The sequence below is a fragment of the Alligator mississippiensis genome, chromosome 16 (assembly GCF_030867095.1).
Source record: "Alligator mississippiensis isolate rAllMis1 chromosome 16, rAllMis1, whole genome shotgun sequence".
NCBI classification, from domain to species: Eukaryota; Metazoa; Chordata; order Crocodylia; family Alligatoridae; genus Alligator; species Alligator mississippiensis.
In genome coordinates this window covers 3537039-3562192 of record NC_081839.1, presented here as the reverse complement: position 1 = coordinate 3562192, position 25154 = coordinate 3537039, and the positions used below count along the sequence as shown (strand labels likewise).

General features: G+C 57.1%; 2 protein-coding genes and 1 long non-coding RNA gene across 5 annotated transcripts; 2 read left to right on the top strand and 1 right to left on the bottom strand.

Moving 5' to 3' along the window:
• Positions 1-22: 22 nt before the first annotated feature.
• Positions 23-9432, top strand: TPGS1 (tubulin polyglutamylase complex subunit 1). 2 transcript variants are annotated; one of them, XR_009457829.1, is made up of 3 exons: positions 23-420; positions 1023-2082; positions 9372-9432. XR_009457829.1 is itself a non-coding variant. In XM_006268709.4 (2 exons), the coding sequence occupies exons 1-2, from the start codon at positions 83-85 to the stop codon at positions 1552-1554; spliced, it is 870 nt and encodes a 289-aa protein (XP_006268771.2). In that variant the 5' UTR covers positions 23-82; the 3' UTR covers positions 1555-2556. The 2 variants fall into 2 exon arrangements, 1 of the variants encoding a protein (XP_006268771.2); XM_006268709.4 differs by lacking the exon at positions 9372-9432 and having other exon boundaries at positions 1023-2556.
• Positions 3085-23378, bottom strand: LOC109282355 (uncharacterized). Of its 2 annotated transcripts, none has more exons than XR_009457830.1 (2): positions 22034-23378; positions 3085-3480 (listed from the first exon to the last, which is right to left on the bottom strand). It is a non-coding gene; the product is annotated as an uncharacterized LOC109282355 (long non-coding RNA). The 2 variants fall into 2 exon arrangements; XR_002089330.2 differs by lacking the exon at positions 22034-23378 and adding an exon at positions 21391-22021.
• Positions 5188-12402, top strand: CDC34 (cell division cycle 34, ubiqiutin conjugating enzyme). Its single transcript, XM_014599655.3, has 5 exons — positions 5188-5520; positions 9372-9458; positions 10291-10388; positions 10641-10775; positions 11441-12402. The coding sequence occupies exons 1-5, from the start codon at positions 5344-5346 to the stop codon at positions 11661-11663; spliced, it is 720 nt and encodes a 239-aa protein (XP_014455141.1). The 5' UTR covers positions 5188-5343; the 3' UTR covers positions 11664-12402.
• Positions 23379-25154: the final 1776 nt, after the last annotated feature.

The window sequence follows — 25154 nt, the reverse complement described above, 5'->3', positions numbered from 1 at the left end:
ATATGGAGGCCGGGCGGCAACGGCGCCCACGGATTGGCTCGCCCTCAGCCAAGATGGCAGCGGCGCAGCTTCTCAGCCCACAATGAAAATGGCGGCGGCGGCGTGCGAGAAGCGGCGCCCGGCTCCAAACCCGGCGGCGGGGCCGGTACGAACTGGGGCTGGGGCGGAGGCTCCGGGCCGGGCGCTGGAGGGTGCGGCCGAGTTCCTGCGCCAGGCCGGGGTAACCGCTATGGTGCGCGAGGCGCTGCTGAAGGTGCTCGAGGCGCGGCCTGAGGAGCCCGTCGCCTTCCTTGCCGACTACTTCGAGAAGCTGGTGCTGAGCAGCCCCGAGGCAGCGGACGGCGGCGGGGATCCTCGCGGGCAGCCACAGCGCCTCGCCCGGGCGCTGTGGTACGTGCGGCTCGCCCACCACTCCCACAGGTGAGGGCGCGGACTACGCCTCCCGGCATGCCCCGCGCCCCGCAGCGCTTCCCTGGCCTGGGCGGGCCGCGGGGGGCATGCTGGGATCTGCGGTCCGTAATGGCTTCGGGTTGAGTGGGAACCGTGCATTCTGGGAGTTGTAGTCCATAATGGTTGGGGAGCGATGCATGCTGGGAGCTGTGGTCCTTAATGGCTGCAGAGTGGAGTGATGCATGCTGAGACTTGTAGTCCCCAGCTGGTGCTGAGAATCCGCGCCCAGGCTGTGCTGGGTTGGGGTAGGTGGGGCACCTCATTCCCCCTGGCTTCTCCCTCCTTGCTCCTTGGCCCCACGGTTGCTCACGAAGCCAGAGCAGGCTGCTCTTGCGCTGAAAATCAGGGGCCCTCCGAGGAGCTAATGGGCTGAGGAGCAAGGCTTGGCTCTCCCAGCCTGGCAGAGCTCTGCGAGAAGCAGGCGTGGGCCTCCATGCTGTTGGAGCTGCCAGGCAGGCTTCCCTCTGTGCTGCGTGAGGCCTGGAGGCCTCTGATCCGACTCCCTTCCCCTCTGGGCAAGAGCATTCCCTGCCCCTGCATGCTGACAGGTGTTTTTCTCCGTGCCCCGGCAGGACGGCTTTCAACAACAACATCAGCATGGCTTATGAGTGCCTGGGCGCCAGCGGCAGGAGGAAGAAGCCCGGGGTCAATGGGAGGATCTACAGCGAGCTGCTCAGGAGGATCTGCCAAGACAGCGAGGCCCCTCAAGAGGTCACTTCTCCTCTGCTGCAGAGGATCCAGTGCCGGGACCACGAGGCGGTGCCGTTTGACGTCTTCCGCTACGGGGTGCTCACCTGCTTCGTGCTGCTCGAGTTCGTGGCCAAGGCGGACACGCTGTATGACGTGCTGGACGATGGCTCTGGCGTCGCAGACAAGAGGGTCTGCCAGGCCGTGCTGGGCACCCTGGAAGAGGCCCTTGGAGCCAGCGACTTCTCTGTGCCCATCCGGTACTTGGAGGCTGGCTCCAAGCTGGGCCCGGACTGTTTGGCCGTGGCCATGGACCGTGCGTTGCTGGAGAGGAAGCTCAGCACCTCCATGAAGAGGGAGGAGTTTCTCAAGAAAGCCGCGGTTCTGTTCATCGCGAAAGTGAAACCTGTTGATTGATGATCTCCCTGGGAAGAAACCCCGCTACCCCCTGGCCTTCCTTTTCCCACACTCTCAGTGCTGTTTTAGGGAAATAATTTATTCTTAGTTGAACTGCAAATCCTAGGACTGGAGATCTCCCATTGAGGCTGCAGAGAGAGCCAAAGGGGCTGAGCAGGTTCTGCTCTTTGCTTGGAGAGCCCTAGATCCTCTGGACTTCCATTTCCCTCTTGTCTCCTCATTGTCCCAAGTGCCAGAAATGCCACGTACGCCCCTGAGCTTCCTGTTCTTTACAGTGTTTGATTTTAGTAGGTATCTGCAACTTCCATGTCAATTGTAGCCTGGGATGCTCCTGGAAAGCCCATAGCTGGCAGGGCAGCATGAGTCACCTGGACTGAGGCAGTGGACTCGATGCAGAAAGAGGAGTTGGGACCTTCCTGGCTTCGACAATGTAGCTTTTAATGCGTCACTTTGATTTTATTTTCCCTCCCTGTAAAATGGGGTGATTTTAAATCTACCTGCCTCGCAGCCTATTGTGAGGACTAACAGGTAAAGAGGATGCCGAGTACCACATAAGTGTTAACTTGTATATTAAGCAATTTTTTTCAGTGCTTTAGAGAGGACAGATTCATCGTCAGAAAGGAGATGGTTAAAAAGTCACTTCTGTGCCAAGTAGCAGCAGCGTTTCCAGAGCCTCTTTTAGTATGACCAAGAGCAGCCGAATGCTATGTTTTACTGACCTTATGTCCGTGCTGTAACCTGGATGCTGAACTATTGGGTTCGTACGAGATGCTTTTGAAGCAAAGTGGGTGCAGGTTGGCTGGTGGGTTTGGATTGTTAGTGGGCAAGAGGCAAAAGCAGCGTAATCTCCTTAAAAACGGGAGTCCTTGATCTTTTTTTTTTTTTTTAAAATGGTGCTGGTGTTTGAACCATACCTTATTTATTGGCATCCTAGAGTGAGTATTTATTACTATGGCATGGTTTTTGGTTTATTCCAGGATATTAAACTTTTTTTTTTCTTTAGTTGCAAACCTCTTTCCTCGTTACTTAGTGCGCTGCTGGCATTCAGGGCTGCTGTAGGTCTCCCGTGCTATTCTGAGAGAAGCATTTACTCAATTTTTTTTGGCTTTGTTTTTGTTTTGTTTTTTTCAAAAAGCTTTCCAAATGCTGCACTAACCTTGCAGTTTCTGGTACTCCAGGCTGGGGCCAGGAAGGTGAATAGAGCTGAACAGTCGAGTGCCAAAGTTTTGAAGAGGCCTCTGATCTTTCTCAGGGTTTAATCCTTAGGACTTTGTTTTTCTAGTGATTTGAGGTCCCTAACTTCACAGCAAAAGCTCCCTACAAAGCTAGACTTCCAGACAATGTCTCCAACCAAGTACCCAAGTCACTAGACTGGTGGTTTTCAACCTTTTTAGGCTCAAGGCAGCCTTCAGAAAATTCCAGCTCTTTGTCTTCTCTCCCTTTTGACTAGAAAAACTGTAATACAGCAATTCTTTTTCCTATTGCAAAGAACTCAAAGCACAATAGGGTAAAATACTTGAATGCTGTGGATTCATTTTTGAAGTAATTGCTTTATTTTGGGGATCGTGGTTGCACACTTAACAGTGCTAACCATGCAGGGCATTCATGGCACCCTTTAAAGGATCTCCAGACACCCCAGGGTGCCACCGGGCTCTGGTTGAGAATTGCTGCACCAGACGCTTGGTGATCTTGGTCATTAGGCCTCACAAAGTCGGTGATGCCAGCGCAGTGTGTCCCATTGAAGTGCCCAGCTGTGGGACTGAGAACCTGCTCTGTGCTTATCCCAATGTAAGGTAACAAGTGCTCCTTGAGTACTTCCAGTGCTTAGTGCTTAACGAGTATCATCATCAAGGCTGTCAGCGCTGTCCTATTTCAAACCCTGGAACTGATTAGCTCCTCTTGGCTTTCTGGGCTTCTATTAGGTACCTTTGAAAATAAGGAGAGAAGCAGGCATCAGTGGGCTAGCATTTTCAAGGCCTCTAATTGCAGCCTTGTGACTGCTAACTCCCCCTCACTATTTCTGGTGCAGTTAGAGTATGCTTTGTTACCTAAAGATCTTTTGTATTTAATGGGTTTGTGCACTTAACTGATGTACAACCAAGTCTGCTTCTGTGTACAGTAAGGTATGGGCAAAGCATTGGGCCCAGCGCTGGGTCACGTGAATTACCCACTTGTCCGGTGTGCATGTGAGTGCAGTACCCTGACGTATAATTAGTATTGTACAGATGGCAAAGGAAGAGGTGTAAGGACTGGGTTTTTAAGTGCTGAGTCTCCTAACCCCTGCTGAAATTAGTGGGGAATTAGGAGCCTAAGTGCTTTACATAGATGACCTTAAGCAAGCTGCCTTGGGGTATTAAATGCCATTACCTTGTTTTGTAAGGAAGTGCAAACGCCTGCCTTCCCAGCAGACTCCACTCAAGTGTTGAAGCCCTGCAATTTTGGGGTTCTTGGGCAATTTCCTGCATTTAACCCACATGTGCTTGAGCAGTGCACGATCCCCTGCCAAAGCTGACTTTAAGCATGGTAATTGTGACTAAGTGCTCCACTGAAAAGCAGGTCATTCAGCCACATTTTAAGACCATGTATTCCCGTGGACCCCTGCTCCGGAGCAGGAGGCCTGTTGTAAAGGTCTGCAGAGGGGAGTAGGGCAGCTGGGGGCTGGGAGTGACTGGAGAGGATGCCAAGCAAAGGCTTGGTGGGTGGCATCGTTCTGGCTCCTTGGGACAGCTGGAGAATGGCCCCCAAGGAGCGTTGGAGGCTGAAAAGTTCACGTATCCTTGGACGCCACGGAGCTGCTGTAGCTCCCACCCCCTCTCCTCCTCCTGCTGCCCCCACCATGCTAGGGCCACGGCACGCACTCTGCTCCCTCCTGCACCACGGGCAAGGGCAGAGCTGTGCCACCCACCCCTCTGCCCCAGGGGGACGTGCTGGTGGGGCCTTCACCCCCCAGGGGGGCTGGAGTCCACAGCAAGCCCCAGGCCTGGCAGGTGTGCCCTTGATGGCAGCTCTGCCATGCCCAGTTAATGGGGCTTCTGTTCCCTAGGCCCCAGGGTGGCTGGGCTGGGACACCAGGGTGGGGATGAGCTGGGGAAAAGCACCCTGCACTGCCTCTTTCCCCCCCCCCCCCCCCGAGTGGTCTGGTCTCTTTCCTCCCCCCCCCCCCCCAGTGGTCTCTTCCCTGATTGGGGGGGGGGGGGGAGAAGAAGAGGAGAAGAGACCACTGCTGGGGGGGGGGGAGGGTGGAGAAGAGGTTTCTTCTCTTCTATTCTGCCCATCAGCAGTGGTCTCTTCACTGCTGGGGGGGGGGAGAGGAGAGGAGACCACTGCTGGGGGCGGGGGGGGGAGAGAAGAGGACTCTTCTGTCCTTCTCCCTACCCCCTAGCAGTGGTCTCTTCTCCTTCTCCTCCTCCTCCCCCTCCTCTTTTTCTTGCCTATTCTCTGTCTTCTCGGTTTCCCTCCCCCCCCCCCGGCCTCAGTGGCCTCTTCCTCTTCTCCTTCCGCCCCCCATGAAGTCACAAATCCCACCCGTCTCGCACAGGCTGCCGGGAGGCCCCGCCCCCCGCACTCCGTCATAGGCCGGCCAGCGCGCGGCGGGGGCGGGGCTGTCCTCCCCTCCCACCCGGCGGACTACAAATCCCGTGGTGCCCCGCGGCGCAGCGGCTGGGCTCGGCTCGGAACGTTCGGCTCGGCTCGGCTCGGCGCGGCGCTGCCCGGCCTGTCCCGTCTCCCCGCGGCCGCCGCGCTCACGCGAGTCCCCGGCTTCCGCGCGGCCTACCCGGCTCGCCCGCCATGGCGCGGCCGCTGATGCCCAGCTCGCAGAAGGCGCTGCTGTTGGAGCTGAAGGGGCTGCAGGAGGAGCCCGTGGAGGGGTTCCGGGTCACGCTGGTGGACGAGGGCGACCTGTACAACTGGGAGGTGGCGATCTTCGGGCCCCCCAACACCTACTACGAGGGCGGCTACTTCAAGGTGCGCGTCCGAGGTGGCTCGGGGGGCTCCAGGGGTCTTGGGATCCCTCCTCCCCGCCTGCCTTTGGGCGCTTTGTTCCCGGGGCTGGTCTCCTCGGGGCTGGGGGGCTCCCCAAGGGGCCCTGTACCGCGGGGGGGGGCCCAGGCTTCCTTCCTCCCCTTGGTCCGGGCCGGGCGCGGCCGGGTGCTGCGCCCCATGAGTCAGCCCGGCGCCCGAGCCGCTTCGGAGCAGCCTCGCTACGTCGGGAAGCGAGAAGAGAGAGCTCTGGGGCCTGCTGGGCGCTGCCTGGTTCAAGGGGGGGCGAAGGGACCCTCCGCCGGCATGGGCGCCCCACCTGCGGCTGTGCCGCGGGGGCCCCTTCCTGGGCGGCGCTCGATCCCGTCCAGCGCCACAAAGGGGCTTGCTCCGAGCACGCCGACTGCGTAGATTCGGGCGCGTCGGGGGTGGAAGGGACCTCGGACGATCGTCGGGGCCAGCCAGGAAAGATCACTGGGGGTCAGACATAAAGGCGGCGAGGTGCCCGTCCAGTCTCCTCTTGAAGATTTCCAGGGTAGGTGATTGCACCGCCTCTGGAGGGAGTTTATCCCACAGTCCGGACACCCTCGTTGTGAAGTTTTCCCTAATGTTGCGCCTGAATCCGATCTTCCAGGAGTGTGGCTGGTACTCCTGGTTTTCCTCTCCGATGCCTTGGTGAACAGTTGCTCGCCGAGCCCTGGATGTTTTCCCCTGATGTAGCAGTAAGCTGCTACCAAGTCCCCTCTCGGCCTTCTCTTCTTCAGGCTGAAGAGTCCCAGGTCCCTCGGCCTTTCCCGTGCGAGTCTCTGATCGTACGGGTGGGCCCTTCTTGGGACTCTCAGACCTGGATGCGGTACTCCAGCTGCGAGTGCAAGGCTGCACGCATGTCGGTTTAAAACCCCAGCACCCTTCACCCCTCGACTTCCTGGGGAGCCACGCAAGGGCTGCGTTGAAAGACAGGATGGAAACGCGTCAGTAGAGCGAACTGGCCTGTAGTCCTCCCTCTTCCTGCGCTGACTTCCTGCAGCCAGCCGGGCTCCAGCCTGCACCTGAGGATGGGAGTTCACGGGAGCAACGTTCAGGACCGCGTGGGGTTGCGGGGGAAGGCCGCACGCAGCACGACAAGACATCCGTGTCTGCATTTTGCACTGAGCTTCTGGCCGCTGTTAGCTGACAGCTTAGCTTGGCTGCACTGGCACGGTTGAGGTGCTGTTGCCAAGCTAAAATCAAGGTTTGGACAGGCAGACAAGCTCCTGGTGCCGGGCAGCTAGCAGATTCCTCCCCAGTCCCGAAGCCGGAGGGTGAAAATCTCTCTCCTTGGCTCGCTCTAACCGTCTGTTTATCTGCTGCCTGCCACGGGACCCGGCGTGGGAGCACGAGACATGCCGCGCGGTCAGCTGGGCACAGCCACAACATTTGCAGGGGCTTATTTTTAGCACCTGAACTCGGTTGTGCTCGGTCTCGTTCTCAATGGGGACCGGCTATTTTTAGGGCTTGAATCACCGGGTGTTAAGCTCCGAGCGCCCGTCTTGGAGGCTGTGTGAGCGGCTTGAGGAAGCGATCGTTACCGCCGCTCTCCAGAACTGATGCGCAGCCAAAGCTTGATTGTCGGAGCCTGGGTGTCCCGAGTGCTGCTTGCGTTCGTATCGTGGAAGATGGCTCTCAATGGATGTTGAAATGAATGGTTGGAGATGTTTCCTCTGGCATCTCTAACCCAGTAAATGGTAGATGCCAGGGAGGGTGTTAATTAGGAGATAAATCACTTTAGAGGTACATGGTTCAGCGCTACCCCTGCCACTGTTGGAGATGGGACGCTGGGCCAGCTGGACCGGGGGTCTGAGCCAGTACGGCTCTTGTTCTCAGGCTTCTCCTTTCTAAACCATTACGGGGGGGACGGCGTCTCTTTGAAGACGTGTTCAAGTGGTTGGTGGAGCCCCGTATGATGCGAGGAAAGTTGTTTTCCTTCGTTTCATGTTTCCCACACTGGCTTCAGAGCCATCGCCTGGAGTTCACCACCCCTATGGCACTTCCTTGGCTGCACTGGGAGTATGGGGCGAAACGTGTCCCTCTGCATTTTGCTTTTTTAGGGTATGCAGGGGAGGAAGAGCGGAAGGGATGTTGCTTGGAGATAGGTTCATGGCTTGGTTCAAGCCTTTATCTCGGGGCAGCCCTTGCTCTGGCTCGTGTATCTCATCATCAGAGGCCTTGGCATAAACTGCCCTTGGAAATCGCCCCTGCTCTCAGCTCGGTGGCTGCCCCTTTCCTTATCCAGTCAGTGGGTTTGGGAAGGGGACGTAGTCAGGAGTCCAGGACCTCTGACTGCTACCACCCATTGTCAGGTCAAGTCCCTTAACCTTCTCGCCATCTGCCCAACAGATCTGCCTTGTGTGCTGCTTTAGCTGACACGGCTTGTAAGATCCAGTAGGAAATGGACTGGGGAGGAACTCGGTTAGAGCTGGGAACAAGCTGTCTTCTGAGCTCCATCCCAGTCCGGTTTGTAGCGGGAGTTAGAGGGGAGATTTTAGACCCTTGAAGCTGACATTTGTTCTTTCAAGGGTGCGTCTTGACTAGCTCCTGCCAGGTGGATCCAGGTCAGTGTGCTTAGCCCCATGGCTGGGACAGCTCCATGGTCTGTCCGCTGGGTCCTGTGTTGACACTGGGATCTGCACGAGGAAATAAATAACGAGGGTTGTTTTCTCTGTGGGCCGTCAAGCACAACAAGCCCTCATCCAGACGTCCGGGGCGGGGTGCTGTGGCCCGGGGCAGTGTCGAGGTTGGTGGAGGAGGGTAATTGCTGGATGAGCCGGAAAGGAAATGAGCTGATGAGTCTTGAAAGGAGGGACCCGGGCAGAACGATCAGGGAGGAGGCACCGCACCAGCCTAGTTTTGATAACGAGGCTTAGCCTTGGAGTGCGGAAACCCCCTGACCAGCATTGCCACTGCCAGCAAACCTGACCTAGTAAATGGCTCTCCCCACTTCAGACTTCCTCTGTGGGCAGCGCCTTTGTGCCAGCGAGGCCCAGCTGCCTGTCCCCAAGCTCAGACCTGCTGGCATCGTTCCCCCTGCCAGTGTCTGATGGACAGTCCTGTACCCAGAGGCAACGTGTGGCATTTGGCAGCCCCCATTATCTGGAAGCCCTGTGGTCCTGGGTGTCCAGATGGGCCTTGATGCAACTGAGCGTCTTCCTTTTGGGATCAGGGAGGCAGGAGGGAGCAGGTTGCCCCCAGCCCGTGACACCAAGGTCGCAAACTTGAACCCTGGTTGGACTAGATGGTCTCTTGAGATCCCTTCCAGCCTTATTTCTCTATGAAGTAGTAGAAGTCTTCTCTGCCTGGCCTGTGCCATCGTAAGGGGAGATAGGGCATGGGATGTGCCTAGGTCATGCAAGCTGCATCCCTAACCCTGTGGGCTTGGCATCTCCTCCCCTAGGGCAAGATGGCAGGGCCTTGCTCACTTGTTGTGTCCCAGATACTCTGAGCTGGCCTGGGCTCTGTCCCCTGCCCCTGCTCGGGGGCCAGGGATAACAGCTCCCAGTCACACGGTCCCCCCACCTTGAGGAAGTCATCACCCTCCTGTTGATGGGCAGGGCTGAACCTGTGGGCTGGTGCTGCCGGTTCCGGGGTGGAGCGTCTGCCCCCAGGCTCTGAGCCCTTGATTACTTCCATCCTCTCTGAGGTACGTGGGCGGTCGGGGGGCTGAGCCCCAGCCCATGATGCAGCCTTGGGGCTGCCCTGAAGGGCATCCATGGGGTTCGTCTGGGCCTCCACAATGCATCTGGCACCTGAGCCTGCTTCCTCCTGAGCCAGGACACTGACCTCTCCCCTTTCCATCGCAGGCTCGCCTCCGGTTTCCTGTCGACTACCCCTACTCCCCGCCTGCCTTCCGCTTCCTCACCAAGATGTGGCACCCAAACATCTATGAGGTGAGTCTCTGTGGCTGTGCTCATGAGGGCTCCCATTCAGCCACTGCTCTGGCCCCGAAGGGGCTTTCTGGGCTGGATCCAAGCACTGGGTGAAACCAGCCTGCACGTCACCAGGACCCTGCGCTGTGAGCAAACCTGCCTCAGCCAGCCCAGCCATGTCCTGGGCTTCGCTTGGTACAGCTCGGCCACCCTGGACCTGGCCTGCTCTGGCTCGGGCTTTTCCCTTCTTGAAACCTCCCCGTCAGCTGGACATGACTGGCTACAGGTGGAGCCGGGGACGAGCAGTCTGCAGGTCTCGCATAGTGGCCAGAAGCATGTCGACGGCACTGTGCGGGTGTGTACCAGACAGGGAGGGGTATGAGCCGGCCCAGGGAGTGCCCCAGCTGGTCTGCTGGTGACTCACAGCTATTCCACTGCCTGGCACCTGCCTGGGCCATGAGGATCCAGAAGGCTCGTTGGGCAGGGTCAGGCTCTAAACTGCCTTTCAAGCCTGCTTGGAGCAAATGTCTCCCACCAACTGCCCTGGAGACCACCAAGGAGATGGGTCTCCAGGTGTGGAGGTACAGTATGGGGTGGGGGGGCTGCAATCTGGATCTGTCACAGCAAATGGCTTCACAGCTGCCCTGAGAGGCCTCAGAAGCCTGGGGGAAGCCTCAAGGTGCTTCTTGCTTTCGGGCACATGTCCTGAGAAACAGGGAGAGCCACGGGAGGGGTGCTGGGAGGTAGCAGGGGTTTATCATTGGCCGTGAGCAACTGGAGGAATTGGCGCCCTTCCTGGGCTGCGTTGTGGGGCTGAGACTCCCAGCTAAGCTCCGTCTCCCTGCACTTCCAGACTGGAGACGTTTGCATCTCGATCCTGCATCCTCCAGTGGATGATCCGCAGAGCGGGGAGCTGCCATCGGAGCGGTGGAACCCCACCCAGAACGTGCGGTAAGCTGTGGGGAGGCTGGCAGGGCTGCAGTTAGCAGAGCCCCCCCTTGGCATGGACTTTCAGCTCTATTTGGTGTCTGGCCTGCTCATGGGCAGTGCCCACAATCACTGCTCGTGCAAGCTAGGTGGGATCTAGGCACTACAGCCCTTGGCCCTGGCGTAGCGCTGTGCCTTCCTGCTCCTTGTCAGACCTGGGTGGTTGCTGAGCCTCCCTCCCTGGTTCTAACTGCTCCCCTTACCCGTGCTCACCAGGACGATCCTCCTGAGCGTGATCTCACTGCTCAACGAGCCCAACACGTTCTCACCGGCCAATGTGGACGCCTCGGTCATGTACCGCAAGTGGAAAGAGAGCAAAGGGAAGGACCGAGAGTACACGGACATCATCAGGTAAGGGGAGCGTGACTGGCACTTGGATGAGTTGGGGAGACATGTAGCTGAAATCACTGCTCAGGAGGGCACTGAAATGCTCACACCTGGGCATGGGGGCAAAGGCCTCGGGGCGATTTCCACCACCACCACTCTGCTTTTCAAGGCTGGTGGTAGAGATCAGCAAGGCCTGGGTGACTGCCAGGTTGGCCGGGGGGGTCTATGTGCATTCAGGGCTCAACTGCCCTAGACGTTGAGATCTCATGGGCAGATCTGCACGTGATCACCCCATGAAGGATGGCTGTAGCATGAGTCCCGGTCTGCCCAGCCTCGGAGGTGGGGGAGACGCTTCCCCCATCTGCATCTTGGCTGCACGTGCAACAGCCCATCCCCTGCAGCAGGGCAGTGCCCACCTTCCTGCCCAAAGGGGCTGGGCTCTTGCAGGGCTGAGGAAGCCTCACTGAGGGAGGGGGAAGTCAAGGCTGCTTCAAGGCCCGGTCCACCCACATCTAGACTATTCTTGTGATAATGGTGCCTGGGGCAGTCCTGGCCAGGCAGTCTGTGACACCTTGCAAAGACTTCAGGCTCCTGCCTGGCACCCTATGCCAGGATTAACCTATAAATACCTATGATCCCTCCGCTGCTATTGCCTCAACCCTCTTCTCACTGCTCCTGGCCCCTTGCAGGAAGCAAGTCCTGGGAACCAAGGTGGATGCAGAGCGGGACGGCGTGAAGGTGCCCACCACGCTGGCTGAGTACTGCGTGAAGACCAAGACGCCAGCCCCAGACGAGGGCTCAGACCTCTTCTACGACGACTACTATGAAGACGACGAGATGGAGGAGGACGACGACGACGACGCTGACAGCTGCTACGGCGATGAGGATGACTCTGGCAATGAGGAGTCCTGACGTCCCCCTGCCCGCGCCAAAGCTCCTTTATAAACTCCTGAATTTTACCTCGGCTCGGATGCCCTGGTTTGAATCTCGGCTCGGTCGGCCCCGGCCCTCGCACTCTACCTCACGGGGAGACTGTGCTGCTGTGCAAGAGAAACCACCGCTGTCTTTGTAAAATATAACCCTGTTTTATATGGGGGGGAGGGATGGGGGGGGGGGATTCACTGAGGTATTTTCTGTATCTGCCGGGATGTGGAAGCTGGTGTCTCTGGGTGGAGTGAGAGGGGATGTCTCCGTGGGGTGAAATTGGTCTTGCACCCTGCCTGGGAGAAACAGCTTGGGGGTGGCTACATGGAGCTGGTGCAGCCTGTTGGGTGGAGAGGTGGCAGGGGCTGCTGTGGTCCTCCGCAGCCTACCCCGTTCACAAGCCATGGGAACAGTCCTTGCTCCCACTAGCCCCTTCCCTGCACTTCAGGAGCCCGTTGGGCCCAGGGGCTGAGATCCCAGCATGCACAACCTGGGCTGGAGCAGCTCCCTTCCTCCCTTGGGCCCTCCTTCATGGGGAAGGGGGCAGAGGTGAAGGGTGCCCCAGGGTGGATCATGGCTGCACTGACAAGCTGGGGGGGAGGGTTGTTTTTAAAGGGGGGGGGGTAGTTTTAACTCTTCCTGCTGCTTTGGGGGTTGTTTTGTTCTGTTTTGGATTTTTTTTTTTTTTTTTTTTTGAAAACTATTTAATAAAAGTACTTTTAAGGGAGCGGCTGTGCTGCCTTCAGTCATCAGAGGCACTGCTTGTACCAGGGTCGGGGGGCTCTGCCCTGAAGTCTACAATGATCTCAACCCTTAAGGAGAGGGTGGGGGCAGGTGTGGGGACTGCAGGGCAGGGAGGGGAAGGAGTCCAGGGATCAGTGATGCAGCAAATGTGCTGGTACCCTGTGGGGGGAGGCAGGCAGGGGCAGTGGACAGGTCAAATGTAACAGGTGGCTCTTGCTGTGAGTGGGAAGTAGCCAGGCCTCCCTGCCCCTCCTGTGGGCGAAGGACCTTCCCTTGCCCTGGGAGTGCCCGTGGTGGACTGACCAGGCCAAACGAGGGTCCTCACTGAGAGCACCAGGTGTCTCTAACATACAGGATGCTGCAGTTTCGGTCCCTGCTCCATCACCAGGATCTGATCGGGTCAGAGCAGGCTGGACACGCAATGCGCCAGGAGGCTCTTGGCCTGGGCTGTGAAAAGCTAAAGACATCTGAGAGGCGCCGTGTCGCAGAGGGATGTCAGGGCCCTGAGATGTAGCAGGTGGGGGGAAAAGGGAGGTTCCTGGCCTGGTAGATCTCTGGGGAAGATGGAGGGCATGGTGACTGGTTTTCTGGCTGCCTCCAACTGTTCATCTGCTGGGGAGTGCTGTGGGGTGGGGAGACCAGGGCGTGGATCCATCTTGGAGTGCTGGGACCAGGAGCCAGTGGGGCAGTAGCAAGAGCCTGGCTCTGCCCCAGCTTATGCAGTACAGCTGGCTCCAGGAGGGGCCCTTCCTGCCAGGTTGGGAAGTGGAGGCGGCTGGTTTCCAGGGAGGTCGGGTGTTTCACCAGGAGTAAGCTCATACGAGCCCTGTGCAAATCCTTCCCATCGCCTGTCTCTCCCGGGGTTCCTGTTGTTCCTGACCAACCCATCAATTCCCATCCCTTTCCTCTGCCTGACCTGCTCTGCTTTCTGCTCCTTGCCCTATCTGCTGCTGTGCTGCCTGTCTGTCCGTTACTCTGCCGTGTGCCACAGCTTGGCCACCCTGACGTAGAACGACCTCGGTGGATGTGGAAATCGATCCCAAGCATGGGCCTGACATCACGCAGGGACGCTCCGCTGCTCCAGGCACGGCCGGCAGGCTGAGCTCAAGGTAGGTGCCTCTCTCTGCAGGTTTCATGCTTTATAACTCGACATACGTATTCTCCAAGGCAGATGTGACCATGTTGCCTGCAGCCTCTGGCAGTCAGGATTTGTCTCCTACGTGGCAGAGGTGGATCTGGTTGTAGTGGCCCGAATTCCCCTCCCTGTCGGGCTGTGAGATTAGCAGCAACTCCTCCATTGCTCAGCCCCTGCTCCAGTCTTGTGCCTGCCTGTGTGATTCCAGCCAGAGGCACCGTACGTAAGTGTGCAGGCACGTCCACGGGACCTGAATTTCAGTGCTAAGTCTGACAGCCAGTGCTCAACACAACACGGTGTTGGTCCTAACTAGGGGGCCTTGATGCTGCTCCAGTAACACATGTTATTAAGAGCCCTTCTGAACTTATGGGAGAGCCAGCTGCTCTCTCTTCTGCTCCGGCTTCCCTGGAGACTGAAAGATCTCTCCTTGTGCCTTTGATCCGAGGTGGTGTCTGATGTGAGCAGCAAGGGAAGCATTGCGGCGCCTGGACCGGAGCAATCAATGTCAGCGCAGGCTGGATTGTGTTTGTGACTGCAGCTGTCTCTCTCCAGGGATAGGAAGGCAGAGACGAACCCTTCCTATGAGCCCAATCTGGCCTGAAGGTGGTGCTCTCAGCTAGCTGATCCATTTAGAGAGGAGACGTAGAAGTAAGGTAGGGCTGAAGCAACGTCGCCTGGATGGTCTGTGAGCAGCCAGGAGGGTTTTGGTGAGATCTTATTAAACCAACTGTGCAGTTGGGATTGATGTTGGACAAGCTCTTGGGCACAAAGTGCCCTGCGTGGGTCAGCTGGGGTGGGGGGCGAGCTTCCTACAACCTGCTTGGGCCCAAGCGGGGGTTTCCTTGAGGCAGAGGTGAGGCTCTTGGTGCTCTGTGCCATGGCAGAGCGGATTTGAGTGTGTAGCTCCAAATGCAGAGAGAGGCTGTGGGTTCTTCCACCAGCGAAACCAGGCTCTTGGCCACAGCTGTGACCACCCGTGGCAGGCGAGCTGAGCTAAGGAGGTAGCCCTGGGCTCCTGCCTGGTTGCTGGGGCTGGGAGACTGCTCCAGGAGTCCCTGCTGCATCAGTCCCCCCGCTCTGGGGATCTCCAAGCAGTGCCCAAACGCACCAGGCCTGAAACCTCAGCTGAGGCCTTGGTGGCCTGGGAGGCTGTTTTTGACCCCCAGTGCATCGGAGCTGGGAATGGAGTCCAGGAGTCCAGTTTCGTGCTACCCTCCTCTGGGTGCTGCCAAGGGCTTGAAATTCCCCCATGCAAGTCAAGCTCCAGCTCCTCCCAGGAGCAGACGCCTGCCCCGGCTGCTTGGCATTACCTGGTCCTTCCTGCCGTGCTCTCGCTTCCCTTGGGCGTCTGTCCCCAGCGGGATCTGTTCCCTTCCTGAGCTCAGACCAGTTGCTGTGGGACTTGGCCACCTCGAAGGGCATGCCCTATGGTGCATGTTCCGTGCTGTTACTACCATGCTCGGGGAAGGACAGGGCTGTTTCCAATTCTCCAGGCTGGTCTGACAGGGAGAAGTAGTCTCGTCTTCTCTTCCCCACCCCACCCCCAAGCACATCATTCCCTATCCCCACTGGACTGGGCAGGGATGGGGACTCTTTGCAGGTAGGCGCCATGCGAGACCCTCCTTGCAGCAGAGCTGATGCAGGAAGCAGTCTGGCCGACTGGGCTGAGAGTGCAGGCTGTTGCCAAGAGGCACTTGAGTGCAACCCTGCAGGCTTTTCATGCTTCTAGTCTCAAACCTCCTTCCTCCGCTTTGGAGGAAATCAGCCTGCTTGACCTCCCCGCTCCGGCAGCTGTCTCCTGCCTGCGGGTCCTGGAAAGCTTCACTGGCTTCTCCATCATGTGACAGTCGGTAGCCTGATGCTGGAATTGCCCCGCTTCCTGGGGGTTAATGGAGGCCAGGTGCTGGAGTAGCAGGGGCCTGGCAGGAGCCCCGAAGCCCCGTGCTCTCCAGGGAGAGCACAAGCAGCCTCTTCTGCAGCCTGGTGCATGTTGCCTGGTGCGGAGGGGGCAGAGGGCTGGCAGGGCCAGTGCATGGGGGATAGCTGATGCATATGTCCCCAGCCTGCGCTGTTTCGCGAGCATGGGGCTGTCCTGGGTCCACATCCTGGCTCCTTCCTGCCACCAGGTTGGGAGCAGGATGGTTTGTGCTCTCATGGCCTCATCCACCAGCGCCTGAGTGCCCAGTGCTTGGGCTCTGCCAGCTGTTCCCGTTGTGGAGGTTACAGCTGTGAGTCCCTGTCTGGTCTCCTCCGGAAACAGCCTCCAGCTGGATGGAGCAGCTGCAGCTCCCTGTCCTTCCAGAGTTTCTCTTGCCCCAGCCTGTCGAGGTGACCCTAGAGTGGGCTCCTTGCTTAGCTTGCAGGTGGTGGCTGTCCCCTGGGGAGGCATCCATTGCAGCAGGGGTCCAAGGCAACTCCTCTGGCTTCGGGTCGCTCTGACTCCCTGCTGCTCTCCAGCTTACAGGGCTGGAGTCCAAATCTTTGGCTGAGACCCTCCCCTGGAGCTGAATTCCAGCCCTGGGGGGCCCATTCATGCTATCAGGTGCTATTGCCGGCTATCGGGCAGTCCTAATGCCTGTCTAGACATGCTGGAAGGAGCCGGGCCACAGCATTGAGCTGTTTGGATTTCTTCCTTCCCCAGGCCCTGCTGTGCTTTCTGCTGGCAATTCCTCGTAGTCTCATTCCCTCTTGTGCTGCCATCCGCTGTCCTGGTCCCCAGCTACCTGCACCCCTTGCCCTAGGGCTCCCCCCACGTGGTGCTCTGGGCTCAGACCCGTCTCTGCTCGCTTGGGCCAGGCCCTAGGGGCTACCCTGAGCTTCACACAGAGCTCAAACCTGTTCTCCGGTCACAGGGGCTGGCTGCTCTCACTAAGCAAAGTGCCACTGAGTGAGAGCAAAAGTGTTTGGGACCTAATGTCTGCTGCATTTTCAGCTTGGGTGCAGCCAGGCCCATACCCCCTACCTTTCTGCTGCTTTATTCATCCCCCTCTGTGCTTGGTTTTCCTTGTGCCTCATTTGGGGCTGTTACTGCATACAGGGCAAGCGGCTGGGCACCCAGCAGACCCAATCAGTCCCTCTGCAGGGCAGAGATGCAGATTTGCTCGCACAGGTGCTGAGGCTTGGCATTCGTTCCACATCCTCACTGCCCTCCCCACTACCAGGCAGCCGCTGTTCTCTGCTGGCAGAGGCTCTGGTTTATCATGGCCCAGATTCCTCTTGTCCCCAGGCAGGACTTCATGGAGGGCTCCAGCGAGCACTAGGCAACCCTTGCTCGTGCCTCTGGGAAGAGCTGCTTCGCTTCTCCTGTAGCACAATCATTCCTCCCCTTCCCCTCGGCCACAGGCGCTGCTGGGACTGGTGCCGGGAAGCTGCCAGCAGCAGACGAGCCCACCTCTGCCTGCAGTAAGTGCATTGGCATCCTTGCACTGTTCCTCTTCCCTCTGAGACTAGAGAAGCACTTGCTGCCCTCCAGGCTGGAGGCTGTTGGCTGGCCTGGCGGTGGCATGGCATCCCAGTTTTGCTCCCACCGCTTCTCTGATGCACGGAGCTGGATCTCGGTTCACCCGGGAGCTACCTCGGAGGATGTAGGTGCCTTAATCCTCTTGCCTCATTGCTCTTCAGTCTCAAGGCTGAACCCGTGGTGTGGTACAACAGGATTTAGGCACCCACCTGCCTCGTGTCTTGATGCTGTTTTGGAAACTAAATGTAGGCACCTAATGGGTGGCACAGGATCTGATTGGTGGTATCTCGGTGAGCCCTTTGGATCACACTGCTCCGTGTCAGTCTTCCCATCCCCTCTGTCCCCGCTGCCCGTCTCGTTCCCCATTTCGCTCTTGCAGATGCTGTGGGAAGAGATGGTCTCCACCTCTCTCCCCTGGGGAGGAGGCTCTTCTCAGCCAGACTGGCTGACCTGCTCCACCGGGCTTTAAACTAAGCCCGCTGGGGGACGGGGGCACGACCGCCACTGCTGGCCCGCTGAGCAATCCTTGCAAAGCCAGCGGATCACGGCACTCAAGGGAGCCCACCCCAGCCCCAGCCCTGGTAAAATCTGTGGGCAAGGAAGGAGCCCCCCGGGGGGCACTTGCCTGCCTGTACACAAATGCCAGGAGCTTGGGGAATAAGCAGGAGGAGCTCATCCTCCTGCTCAGTGCAAACAATTACGATGTCATAGGGATCATGGAGACCTGGTGGGACTCCACCCATGACTGGACCACGGGGATAGATGGCTATACCCTGTACAGGAGGGATCGTGTAGAGAAGAGGGGCGGGGGTGTAGCTCTCTATGTTAAGGAAAGCTACGTGTCCCTGCAAGCCGATGTTGGCGACCAGGGTGGACGACGGGAGACCCTCTGGGTTAAAATCCGTGGGGAACACGGCACAGGGGACACAATGGTGGGAGTCTATTACAGACCTCCCACCCAAAGTCCTGAGCTAGACCAGGAGTTTGCCCAGGAACTGGCTGAGGCAGCTTGCTCCAGGACCATGGTTGTCATGGGTGACTTCAATTACCCAGACATCTTGTGGGAGGATCGCTCAGCAAAATCTGAGCGGTCGCAGAGCTTCCTCTCATGCGTGGATGACCTCTACCTGACTCAAGAAGTCTATGGGCCAACGAGAGGCAAAGCGCTGCTCGACCTGGTGCTGGCTACTGGGAATGACCTAGTCGGCGACCTAGTGATCGATGGGAAGCTGGGTGACAGTGACCATGAGCTGATCACCTTCACCATCCGCCGAAAAGCTGGCAAGTCAGTCAGCAACACGCAAGTCCTTGACTTCAGGAAAGCCGACTTTGACAAGCTCAGGAGGCTTGTCAGTGAGGCCCTAAGGGACTGTGACCGCAGGGAGAGGGGAGTTCAAGAAGAGTGGTTGCTCCTCAAGGGAGCGATCCTCAATGCACAAACTAAGTCTATTCCATCTCGGAGGAAAGGCAGCAAGAGGGCACAGCAGCCCCCCTGGCTCTCCAGGGACCTAGCAGACCTCCTGAGGCTAAAAAGAAAGGCCTACAAAGGATGGAGGATGGGAGTCGCCTCCAAGGAGGATTATTCTGCACTGGTCCGGTCCTGTAGGGAGCAGACCAGGAAAGCCAAGGCTGCAACTAAACTCCAGCTAGCTTTGAGCATCAAGGACAATAAAAAGTCCTTTTTCAGATACGTGGGGAGCCGGAGGAAAAACAGGGGCAACGTTGGACCCCTGCTGAACCAGATGGGGCAACTGACAACTGACGCCCAGGAAAAAGCCAACCTATTAAATAGGTACTTTGCGTCGGTCTTTCATCAGCCCCATGGGACGCCTGTGCCTGCTACAGGGCCGGGAAGTCCGGGTGAGGGTGATCCCCTGCCCTCCATTAATGCTGACTTCATGAAGGAACATCTTGAGAAGCTGGATACCTTCAAGTCAGCCGGCCCTGACAATCTTCACCCCAGGGTACTCAAGGAGCTGGCGAGCATCATAGCCCAGCCTCTAGCACGGATCTTTGAAAACTCTTGGCGCTCTGGTGTAGTGCCCGAAGACTGGAAGAAGGCCAATGTGGTGCCTATCTTCAAGAAAGGGAGGAAAGTGGATCCGGCTAACTATAGGCCCATCAGCCTGACTTCTATACCGGGGAAGATCTTAGAAAAGTTAATTAAAGAGGCCATCCTTAATGGACTGGCCGACGCCAACATCTTAAGGGATAGCCAGCACGGGTTTGTTGCGGGTAGGTCTTGCTTGACCAATCTCATTTCCTTCTATGACCAGGTGACCTATCACCTGGACAAGGGGGAAGAGATTGATGTCATATATCTTGACTTCAAAAAAGCCTTCGATCTGGTGTCCCATGATCGTCTCTTGGAGAAACTGGCCAATTGTCGCCTTGGGTCCCCCACGATCCACTGGCTGGAAAATTGGCTCCGGGGTCGGACCCAGAGGGTAGTAATTGATGGAAGTCACTCATCGTGGTGTCCTGTGACCAGTGGGGTCCCCCAGGGCTCTGTCCTTGGACCCATACTGTTCAACATCTTCATTAATGATGTGGACACTGGAGTCAGAAGCGGACTGGCCAAGTTCGCCGATGACACCAAACTTTGGAGCAAAGCATCCACGCCAGAAGACAGGCGGATGATCCAGGCTGACCTGGACAGGCTCAGCAAGTGGGCGGATGAGAATCTGATGGTGTTCAATGCCGATAAATGCAAGGTTCTCCACCTTGGGAAGAAAAACCCGCAGCATCCTTATAGGCTCGGCAGTGCTATGTTGGCTAGCACTATGGAAGAAAGAGACTTGGGGGTCATCATTGACCACAAGATGAACATGAGCCTGCAATGCGATGCTGCGGCTAGTAAAGCGACCAAAACGCTGGCTTGCATCCATAGATGCTTCTCAAGCAAATCCCAGGACGTCATTCTCCCCCTGTACTCAGCCTTGGTGAGGCCGCAGCTGGAGTACTGCGTCCAGTTTTGGGCTCCACAATTCAAAAAGGATGTGGAGAAGCTTGAGAGAGTCCAGAGAAGAGCCACGCGCATGATCAGAGGTCAGGGAAGCAGACCCTACGATGACAGGCGGAGAGCCCTGGGGCTCTTTAGCCTGGAAAAGCACAGGCTCAGGGGTGATCTGATGGCCACCTACAAGTTTATCAGGGGGGACCACCAGTATCTGGGGGAACGTTTGTTCACCAGAGCGCCCCAAGGGATGACGAGGACGAATGGTCACAAACTACTACAAGATCGTTTCAGGCTGGACATAAGGAAGAATTTCTTTACTGTCCGAGCCCCCAAGGTCTGGAACAGCCTGCCGCCGGAGGTTGTTCAAGCGCCTTCATTGAACACCTTCAAGATGAAACTGGATGCTTATCTTGCTGGGATCCTATGACCCCAGCTGACGTCCTGCCCTTTGGGCGGGGGGCTGGACTCGATGATCTTCTGAGGTCCCTTCCAGCCCTAATGTCTATGAAATGTAACAGGGAGCAGATGGGAAATCTTTGGCTCATTGAGATCCAGCTTTTACGAGGCAGCTCCAGGCTCCCAAGGGCCCCCTCCACGGCCACCCAGCAGCTGCTTGAATGCTGTCATTCCCGTGTCCCGTGTATGCTCCATGAGCCTGTCCCAAACGGTGGCGTGGAGGCCCCAGGGGTCTTATCCGCAATGCTGCCCTCCTTATGCCCCTACAGCCTGTTGCAATGAGGATGCCCTTGGCTAGGAAAGGCCCCCTGCAAGCGTGCTGTGGTGACAGGCCCATGCTGTGTTACTGGTGCCACTCTTACATGTGGATGTGGTCCGCGGACTTCTGGGTACCGTCATAAGCATCTGCCCCTTCATATCCCTGAGAGCTGAGGGTTGGTTTCACCCTTTAGATCTGCCACCTTCCAAAATACAAGCCCTGGATGAACTGGCTTCCTCGTTTATGGGGTGCAGGTTGTGGTCCCGTTGGTCTAAGGATGTAGGCAGACAAGGCTCTTTGTGTAAATCTGATATCTTTTGGCCTAATAAAAGATACCGGCTTTATCCAAAAGACCTCACTTATAATGTCTGTGGGGAGACTAAGAGCTAAGCTCTCCTTCCCTCCAGGGGTGGGAGAGGCGCACCACTAGGGAAGCTGGCCCTGTGGTCACCTGTCATGTGAACTAGGAAAGGGTGCTGGCACTTGAGGGACTAACTGGACTGCAGACACCATCGCTTGCTGCTTTTAAGCCAGGGATTTGGAGAAAATGGGCTGCTCCCAGGTTTTGTTTCCTAAGTCCATGTGTCTCCCACCTCCCCAGGGGCCCTAAGCCCCAGTGCAAAGGAAAATCACACCTCCCTTGGAAGAATGCACCTGGCCCTTTGTGCAATGTGATAACCGCATATCCTTCCTGATTCCTACCTGATAATCGCTTCAGCTGATTAAGAAGCTTCCTCTTACCCTGGGTTTGATCTCAGCAGTTGCCCCATAAGCCAGGGACATTCTTATCCTCTGGAAGGAGCTGGCGGCTGGCTTTGGCCTTTGTTCTGCTGTCCTGGTATTGTTCTCTGCATCCCAACCCCCATCTCCCTCCTCATTAAACACTGGCCCCTGGAGGGCTAGATAGTGCTACTAAGGAAAGGGGAGAGCAAAGCAGCTCTAGGGACCAGCTAAAAATAAAAATAAAATAAGGGGAGGCCTTTTCCAAGAGCTCCCACCCTCCTTCCCCACATCTTGGGGTGCCCCCAGATCCTCTGCTGAATAAGTCCATCAGTTTATCCATATGATTAACTGATCTAATGCCTTCCCAGCCAATTTAGAAATATTCATTGCAAATTTCTAAACACCTCTAACCCCTGCCCCAGGGCATAGGGGTTGTGAGGAAGGGCTCTCATTCTTTGCATTCCCAGCTAAAGGGTTTTCAGGCCATGCTCCAGCCCAGTAGAAAGGCTCAGGGTTGGCATATTTTAGTGCAGGTAAGAGCGCAATAATGAAAGTGCCCTTCCTAAAGCCAGTGGAGAAGCCTGCTCCCAGCTCTTCAAACCTGAGGCACCAGCTCACCTACCTTTTCCCCCATAAAAATTAAAGATTAACGCCAGGGTGTCTGCAAGACGGTGCTTGTGCAGGATGCTGACTTGCTGCTGAGCTAGGAGTCAAAGTCCCCGGGTGTGAGATTGGGGGTGGGGGTCACCGCATGGGCACAGGTTGCTGCTGAAGCCTCTTCTCCAGAATCCTGGTTGTCCTCCCTGATCCCACTTGTGTTTCTTGTCTCATTTCAGGCTGGCAGCAGCCTTTCTGCACTTTCCAACCCCTCACTAAAATGCAGCCACTTCTGGGGTGGAACCTAGCAGCCGCTTAATGGCTCGCAGCAACAGCGGATAAATGCATCCTTCCTGCGGCTTCTTTAAAAACAAGAGTGATGATGCTGAAGGGCTCGCGGATGGGATGTAACAGGCCATGCAGGAGTCACTGTGCTGGTTATGTCGTTCTTGAGCAGCTTCCTTAGCTGTTCTGGCCCCTTATAAAATGGTTAGCAAAAGAGAGCAGGGTTAGGGGTGAAAGCAAATCCATTGGGACAGGGGAGGGGAAAAGGATCTCACATGAGCAGAGCCTAATCAACCCAGCTGGAATTTGGCCAGGACGCCAGTCTACTGGGGCCCTTCCAGGAGTCAGAGACCTGCAAATACAGACGGGATCAAAGTGCAGCGGTGGCCTGAGCTCTCCCAGAACGAGCTTTTAACCCTGTGCTACTTCTGCAGCCCTTGCCAAGGGTGCTTGCCGTGGAACTGCCCGTGCCACGTGCAGGTTGTGTCTGTCCAGGCTGGTGCGCAGAGCCCCAGAGATGCAACATTGCCATGCTCCTCGTGACTCCTCTGGCAATTAATTGCTTGAAGGAGGCAAGTTCTGAATAGAAACTTGCTGTGATCTGCCACGGGCAGTATGCTTGCCGCAGCTCGTGTGGGTTTCCCGATAGCAGCCGGCAATGAAAGCGGTGCAGACTTCTGGAGGCAGAAGGGCGCCGTTACAGCTGGCTGCTCATGTTTTAAAGCCTCTTGCAGCAGGGCAGTCTAGACTGCACTCCTAGATGGTTAATGTGCGCGCTTGGGGACTATCTGTTCTGCTCCCAAGCCCTCTCTTGAATAAGCTGGCTGTGTTTTCTCGTTGGCACTCTTTGAGGAGGCCTCTAATGCTGGCCCTGGGCATGTGTTACCATCATCCAGCAAAAGAGGCTTGAGAGTGGTTCCATGAGGTGGACTCTACTGGCAGAGCTGGTCTCAGATGCAGGGTCTGGCTGGGCTCTCACTGATGGGTGCTTATCAAGCACCGAAGTAGCATAACTTTGCTGGGGGCAGCAACTCCTAAGTGCTGCTTTTTTGGGGGCGCAAAAATAGCTGCTGCCACAGTAGTGGCTGATCATGCTGCTGCGCAGGCACCAGGGCAGCCAGCACCATTGCACGGCTGCCCAGAGCTGCCTCTGAAGCATGGACTGGATCCTAGACGGCCCTAAGCACAAGAGCAGCAACAGCAAGCATGTGTTGGGTGCCACTTGGTGCACTGCAGAGGCTGGCCAGGCGTGGGGGGTAGGAGATGTTAACCATTCACGAGTCCGGCCACAGGACCCTGAACACACAGTGTTTTCCTCTTGTGCACAAACCACCTAAGACGCACTTTGGCCGTGCTAATCACTCCGGACACTCTTGGCCAGGGTGTTACGGTGAGGAGTGTCCTACCTGGGAAGCCTTCCTGCAGCTTGATCTTTAAGACTTTGCATTTTGTTTTGCTGCTGCTGGGTGCTAAGGCACTCGATGAAAAATGAGCACGCATTATCCTAGGTAGGAGGCTGGTTGACTCAGCCCCTATATAAATATGTGCAGCTCCCCTGTTAAACCAGTCAAGGCACGTAGGCTAAGGGAATGCAGCTGCCACTGTCGTTGACAAATGAGACTAATTAGCTGCATATAAAAAAGGAGGAGGAGGAGGTTTTCTCTCTCTGGGAAAAAGACTCTAGGAACAGCCGCAGGTTCAAGATTCAACAGGGCTGTTTTGGCTTCTCCGGTCGTTTAGATGATGACGGTGCTAGAGGAGCAAGGAGACGGTCAATTAGTATGCGGAGGGTGGGGAAGATTTACCCTGTTCTCGTACAGTTGGTATTGGTATGTGGAAGCCATGGCACTGAAATGAGATAACCTTGCTCAAAGTCAGGTGGAAAGCAGCAGAGCCAAGAGCAGCCTAGGAAGCCCCACTACCTTTGCTCGAAGCACTCGCCGCCGGGGGCCCTGGGCAGCGGCCCCTTTCGTGAGCACGGCCCCTAGCACGGTGAGAGCCCCGCGCTTTGTTGCATGTCTGATTTTATTTCTAACCGTGCCTCAGTTTGCCTGTCTAAAATGGGAAGATTACGCCTCAACAGCCTCATGGAAGGGCTGGAAGATGTGGGAGGGTGGAAAGTTTCCTGCTCCATTGATTGCCTGATCCTGCCTGAAGCAGGTACCATTGCATGGGTCCTGTACCTAGACTCCTGGCAGCACTGGGGCAACGTTTATTGTCAGGCCCTCCCTTCGCCAGAGATAACAATAATTATTATTGTCACCATTTTTGGGCCCTCTGTCTGTGTGCGGCTGCCTGTGTCCTGCGGTGACGGTGCCTTCTGCTCCTCCCCGAGGATGACGCGGTCCCAGGTGTGAGCGAGACCCGTCCGTGCCAGCTCCTCGCGCTCCCAACAGCTGCGTTTGGGCTGGTGATTGCCCTCTGTGCCACTGCCATTGCACGGAGCCCCTCAGCCCTATTACCCCCGCTAGGCCACGGAGCCCGCGGGCAACTGGATGTCGGGGCAAACCGGGGCTGCTGGGCCGATGCCTCCGTGGGGCGGCTCTGTTGCAAGCCAAGCCGATGGCAAAGATTGCTGGTGGGCTGGGGGCAGGGCAGTGCTCCCTGCAGGTGCTAATGCTTCGGGGCTGGGGGTCAGGCTTCACGCAAGGGTCTGCACTAGACTAGACTAGACTAGTGCTCTGCACTGCACCAGACGAGGCGACTGCTCTGCACTACACTGCAGTGCACTAGAGTAGTCTGGTGCAGTGCAAAGCAGCCTGCACTGGACCACTCCACTGCACTACTTCTCCCCCTACCCTCCCAGGCCCATTACCCCCCCAACCCCACGTGACAGGCGCCGCGCCGTTCCGTTCTCCGGC

Excerpts from the sequence above, each read along its gene's own strand:
- TPGS1 (XM_006268709.4), top strand. The coding sequence starts at position 83 with ATGAAAATGGCGGCGGCGGCGTGCGAGAAGCGGCGCCCGGCTCCAAAC. Across the intron at positions 421-1,022 it reads CTCGCCCACCACTCCCACAG|GACGGCTTTCAACAACAACA; the intron begins GTGAGGGCGCGG and ends GTGCCCCGGCAG.
- CDC34 (XM_014599655.3), top strand. The coding sequence starts at position 5,344 with ATGGCGCGGCCGCTGATGCCCAGCTCGCAGAAGGCGCTGCTGTTGGAG. Across the intron at positions 5,521-9,371 it reads ACGAGGGCGGCTACTTCAAG|GCTCGCCTCCGGTTTCCTGT; the intron begins GTGCGCGTCCGA and ends TTTCCATCGCAG. Across the intron at positions 10,776-11,440 it reads GAGTACACGGACATCATCAG|GAAGCAAGTCCTGGGAACCA; the intron begins GTAAGGGGAGCG and ends GGCCCCTTGCAG.